The sequence below is a fragment of the Dermochelys coriacea genome, chromosome 6 (genome assembly GCF_009764565.3).
Source record: "Dermochelys coriacea isolate rDerCor1 chromosome 6, rDerCor1.pri.v4, whole genome shotgun sequence".
In the NCBI taxonomy this organism is placed as follows: domain Eukaryota; kingdom Metazoa; phylum Chordata; order Testudines; family Dermochelyidae; genus Dermochelys; species Dermochelys coriacea.
In genome coordinates, this window is record NC_050073.1 from 13530177 (window position 1) to 13536158 (window position 5982).

At 47.2% G+C, this 5982-nt stretch overlaps 1 protein-coding gene across 1 annotated transcript; it reads right to left on the reverse strand.

Annotated features, from left to right (window-relative positions):
* Window positions 1-794: 794 nt before the first annotated feature.
* On the reverse strand, window positions 795-5707 carry IFITM5 (interferon induced transmembrane protein 5). Its single transcript, XM_038406975.2, has 3 exons — window positions 5684-5707; window positions 3058-3285; window positions 795-1188 (listed from the first exon to the last, which is right to left on the reverse strand). Exons 1-3 carry the CDS (start codon window positions 5705-5707, stop codon window positions 970-972), a joined length of 471 nt encoding a protein of 156 aa, XP_038262903.2. The 3' UTR covers window positions 795-969.
* Between the last annotated feature and the right edge of the window lie 275 nt (window positions 5708-5982).

Genomic DNA, 5982 nt, shown 5'->3' on the forward strand with positions numbered 1-5982 from the left:
AGTGGCAGGGAACCTACAGCTCCCAGGCACTGGGGGCTCAAGTCACAGAAGTCTCTGGAAGTCATGGATTCTGTGACTTCCGTGACAAAGTCGTAGCCCTAGTCATAACTCAATTCATATTAGGTAATATCTCACAAACCCATCTAGTGGGTTTGGTCCCTTAACAGGAGCTTAGGATTCGGATTCAAATGTCCAGGCTCATTTCTTTTCCCTTCCCTCCACCCTTGGGTATGCCTCTGTATTCACTAGCCTCCCAGATCTAGTCCCCTCCCAGGGTGCAAAGGAGGGGGCAGGCCTGGATTCCTAGGTTCTACAGGCCCATGTTTAGACCCTCGAGCTCTTGGAATCACGTGATCACAACAGAATCTGAGATTTCATTAAGAAGAACTGTCAGTTTCTAGCCCTTCTGATTGGGAAGTTTGAAACCAAGACCTGAGAGTAACCGAGTAACTATACCACATTTCCATTAGCCATTAGAAACTGCCACACATAGAGAGACTTGTGATTTGTGAAGTTATTTAATCACTTAAATAGTAACAACCAAGGTTAGCGTTAGACACAGTAACAAAAGAACAGGGTTCCAAGGGAAGTCGATAGCTCATGTCTCTAACACCCCATGGCCAAGATCCCAGGACAAGCAAAGCCAAAGGAGGAGGAAAGGAGGAGAGGAACCACAGTGCACAGACTCAGCTAGCTTGAACACGAGTCCATGCAATCTACCAGGATGCAAAAGGAACTATTTTCACCCCTCAGGCCACATCAAAGGGCAAGCTGTTGAATGAGTTCCAGGGCACATGACTACCTCAGTGGTGCTCTGGTTGGTGGGAGGCATTGGTTGCTCTGGGTTACAACAACAGAGGTTGCAATGTGCAGTGGTTTGGTTGGCTGGGTTATACTGGATTAGCAGCATCTTTAGGAGGCTGCCGGAGTGGCCCACATGTGTTTCCAGGAGCCCGCGAGGCCCCGGGGTCACTTTCTGTCATCGTCATTAGGGAAGAACTTGTAGTTGAAGAAGTCCATGGACTCCTGAGCAAGTTTGGAGAGGTGGATCACGCCTGTGATCACCAGGGCGATGATCAGCAGTGGCAGCAGCAGGTTCCACACCATCGCCAGGATGTTGTAGCATTTGGCTTTGGAGCTGAAGTGGCGAGCGGCCTCGATGTCACCAGCCACCTTCTGATCCCGCGCCTGCAACAGCCAAGCCAGGAAGGGCGCAGTGAGTTAGTGACATGGCAGAGGAGGCAAAGGACAAAGCGATGCCCTGAAAGCAACACAATCGAACTGCAGGCATCAGAACAGGCTGCAACCACCCACTGCAGCTCTCAGCGGCTGTCTGTCACTCACCTTACTTCCATCTGCCCCTTGCTCTGGAGCTGAGTGTTCTCTCCCGCTCCATTCTCTCTCAGCTTCTCTGTCAGCCTAATCCAGTGAGTCTAAGCAAATAATTGACACCCACTTACCAACTGGTAGCTTACCCCTCCGTTTACCATACACGGCATCTCTGAATTTGGCCCACTAAGTCTCAGCTGGTGTAACTCAACATGGCAAGGGGCCAGGAGAGAGGTCTGTACCTAGAAACATCACAGGGGCCTGCAAGAATGTGTGAATTAAAGTCATTCCCATCCCACTTTAATTTACACCTTCCTCTAGCTCCTAACCACTTTCAGCTCCCTTATGCATCAGTAAGTGATTTACAGCACCTCTGACCTTAGCCCACTGTCTGCCTCTTTGTGTCTCAGCTTTATCTCCATCACACACTCACTCATGCGTTCCTTTGCTATTGGCATCTCTTAGCAAATCAAATCCAAGGAGGAGCAGTGGCTCTGACTCTCTATCAATGATTCTCAGCAGAGAGATCTGGGAACAGAGTGGTTACTCTAAACCTCTCTTTCCCCCAGTTCTCTCCGAAGTGCCTCTTGCTGAACTTCATTAAATCCATTCCCAGCAGTTTAGGATATACCCCTCCCCCATTCCCGAACAGAGCAGATTCCCAGTGGCAAGGTGTGGGATATGGAGGAGTCCCTCCACATGGATCATGGTCCCCGGGCATCTTCTGGAGTAGAGAAGTCAGTCCCCAGAACCTCATCCAATACTGGTGGCACTAATTATGGGATAACAGGAAAGTGTGATTGCCAGGACAGCTTGCAGCCTCATTGATGTGTAGGAATCTAGCTGGGGATATTAGCTTAGATGATACACATCAGCCTCAGACAGCATGAAGACATGGTGCTTAAGGATGCTGCATCAGCACAGGGTACTCACATAATTCCTGATGCTCTTTACAGAGACACTGCAGTCAGCTATCCTGCCCCATCACTGCCCTTTCAGACCCAGCCACTGAATCAGGAGGCTCAGGCAGTCTGTCTAAGAAATGCCAGAGCAGCTGTCACGGATAGTTGTATTTTTCACAGTATTTTTCCTTTTTAAAACTAGAATTCCAGCTAGTGGGCAGCACTGGGCTAATGTCCTCTGCTAGGACAGTGCTAACAGGTGAGATTTAGGGCGGAGGCAAACTGAAGCCAGCTGCTAATAAGAACTTTCTACTGGGTCACAGTAGTGCCAATAGGGTGGTACCCTCCAGTATACAGTACCAGCAAGAGATTTTTAGCAGGTACGGGGTACTGGAAAGACTTGGGGCCAACCCCTCCCCTTCCAGAGGGAGGGTGGTCATAACATTCTTCCAGCATCTCCTAGATTTTTCACATCACTTCCCGATTTTAGGGTGTATTACAACTCAGAGCACAGAGAGAGATCCCAGAATCTCTAGGTAACCTGGGTGAAGTCTATAAGTCCTACCAGAGTCCCTGGGAAATCCCAGCATCTCTAGGTCAACCCAAGAGAACTGGAGTGTATCATTCTTACTAGAGACCCTCGAGAAGGAGGTTCCATGTAAAAATAGATGCACTGAGATGTACACTTCCTAGCCGAATCCCCTAGGAAATCCTGGAATCTCCAAATGACTGGGAGACATAGACACGAAAGGGTCCATTTCTGCACTAAAGAGTCAGCCTCTATGGGCTTGTGTAGAAGGGGCAGAGTAGGGCCGGGCTGTCTTACCTTGACAGAGTAGACAAGAGCCACTAAGCCAAAACAACAGAGGTTCATGTAGATGGTGTTGAAGATGGACCAGATCAGGTGGTCCCGGGGCACTACAGAGGGTCCAATGGTGATGACAGTGGGAGAAGTGTCCTGCTTGCGGGACGTCATGGGCAGGTAGTCCTCACGAGGGTAAGACGTGTCCATGGTCCTGGAAGGCAAAATCCTCAGCTCTCCTGTGGTAGCAGCCTGTAAGGGGAGCCAGTGCCGGGCAGGTCCTTTTTATAGTCTCTGCCTGAGGCACAGCTCCATCTCTCTCTATATATAAAACAGGGAAATTATAGCCCTTGCCTGGCTGTGGTTATCAGAAATGTTTGGCCAAAGCTGAGAGCAACATACTTGGGTTTGTAAGCCTGCCCTCCCCTGATTGTCTATGGAGCACTTTTTATAGTTTCATGGGCTGAGGCCTCCCTGTCAGCCTTTTCCAGAGAGCTGGGCAGCTTGAGGCACTGAGTTAGGAACCCGGCTTCGAAAGGACGTGCTGCAGATCACGAACGCTGCAAAGGGTCATGGACCATACAGGACTATGCATGGCAGTTCTGTGCTATAACCCATCAGGGACAGAGAAAGAAGCTGAACACACAGTGATGTACGTGTACAGGGCAATACAAGTGCATTAAAAGAGCTCTTTCTTCTCAAGCGCTAAAAGATCAATAACTTCCTAGAGGAAATTGCATTTCTCTGCCACCTCTGTACGTTTTTCTGGGCTTTGCATTACCCTTTGCTAAATATTCTAAAATGTATGATTCACACCCATCTACATCTCTGAGAACCAAGGTGATGCCCCCACACCAGGAACTTCACAAATGAATCATCCACAAAAGGTAAAGCACTTAGAAATGGAGAGCTGCTGCCAAGGCTAGGGAGGGGCTGAAACAGGGCCCTAATGGAGCTAGCTTTGAAAATCCCATCCTAGATCCTCAAAAGTATTTAGGCACCAAAGTCAATGGGAGTTAAGTGCCTAAATACCTTTGAGGATTTGGGCCATGTGCCTACCCTGGAATGAATGCCCTGTAGAAGTGTTCTCCAAGACAGCTCCAAGGACTGCTTGAGCAAGGACCTATTGTTCATGGCATGGGACTTAAGTACCTATATTCAAGGAGGAGATGTGAAGCCAGCATCTTCCCTCAGTTACATTGATGTAAAAGAGTAAAATCTGCCCCACAGGGTCCATTCCAGGCTGGCAGCTATCCAGGTCAACTTTTCTTCTTCCAGCGTCCAGAGCAGGATTTTTTCCCCCTCCTGAAACCCCAGGGCTCAACCCTAGCAGTGGATAGAGCAGCTCTGATCAGAAGATCAACCAGACTTCAGTAAGAGTAAAGACAAACCAGCAGCAAGTCTAATATTTCTAACATCTCTGCTCAGAAGTTCTGGCTATTTCAGTGTGACCTCCCAGCAAGTCACAGGAATATGTTGGTGTTGTCTTTTCAGATTTGACACAGGCCATCAGACAGCTGTCACACTAAGGGATTCTGGTCATTACCAAACCAGGTTGGCTACAGGTACCTACAACTCTCACAGCCGAGAGATTGCTGCCTTTCAAAGTTGTTTGCCCAGAATAAAGACTAAATGGATATTGCAGTTCAGTGGATGGGTTGCTTAGGACTCCCTCCACATATCAATGGAAGAGTGAATGCAGGTGAGAGACAGGACGCTGGAGCGTAGATACCCGAGACAAGCACGATAGCAATTCTACAGATTAGATGGATGGCAGTGATTCTAGTACCAGCCCTGACACAGCACAATAGGGAGAGCTGTAGGGTTAGAGGGCACCATCCATATGACCAAGGCTCCTACAGTCACACACTTGGAAAAGGACAGAGCAGTTCAAGTTAAATCCAGCCATGCTGGTAATATTGCAGGATACTTCCCATAGCTTTCTGCCAGGGTCCTGGCTATGGTGCCCCTCAAGATCTGTAACAGTAACCACTGCAATTCAGAGGGTAGCAGTTCATAGGGTCCAGGAGGTGCCTAGTACACGTTGGGGTGCAGTAAAATAAATAATAATAATTGTAATGGCTATAGTGGCTGAGCTTCCCCTCCTGTGTAAAGTGAATTGACTGTGGCCTTTCAGAATCCAAACAGTCCAAAGAAAGCTCATATGCAGGTCTGGGCATTGTTTTATTCCCACACCAGCTCCAGATTGCTTCCTTTCCTCCACTCCCCATATACACACACACACACACACACACACAGAGAAAATCAACCTCTTAACTCCTACAATGAGTTGCACCATGCAAGAGACACAAAAGGCAATATGAAAAGTTTCTATAAATACATTAGGAACAAGGGAAAGATGAAGGAAAGTGTAGGTCCTCTACTTAGCCGGGAAGGAGAACTAATAAAGGACGACATCAAGGAGTCTGAAGAGTTTAATGATTATTTTGCTTCAGTCTGCACTGAAAAGATTAATTGTGACCAGATACTTAACACAATTCATATTAACAACAAGGAGAAAGGAACCAAAAATAGGAAATAACAGTTAAAGAATATTTAGACAAGTTAGATGTATTAACGTCAGCAAGGCCTGATGAAATTCGTCATTGGGTACTTAAGGAACTAGCAGAAGCAATCTCAGAACCATTACTAATGATCTTTGATGAGAAATCATGGAGAATGGGTGAGGTCCTAGATGATTGGAGAAGGACAAACATAGAATCACTCTTTAAAAATGGGAACAAACAGGACCTGGGGAATTATAGACCTGATACTGAAACAAATTATTAAAAACCGCTTTGTAAGCACCTAGGGGATAATAGGGTATAAGGAATAGGCAACATGTATTTGTCAAAAACAAATAACGCCAAACCAATCTAATTTCCTTCTTTGATAGGGTTACTGGCCTAGTGAATAGGGGGGAGCAGTACACACAATCTATCTTGATTT

Excerpts from the sequence above, each read along its gene's own strand:
- IFITM5 (XM_038406975.2), bottom strand. The coding sequence starts at position 5,707 with ATGATTTCTCATCAAAGATCATTA. Across the intron at positions 3,286-5,683 it reads TTTCTCATCAAAGATCATTA|GCTGCTACCACAGGAGAGCT; the intron begins GTAATGGTTCTG and ends CTCCCCTTACAG. Across the intron at positions 1,189-3,057 it reads CTCTTGTCTACTCTGTCAAG|GCGCGGGATCAGAAGGTGGC; the intron begins GTAAGACAGCCC and ends TGGCTGTTGCAG.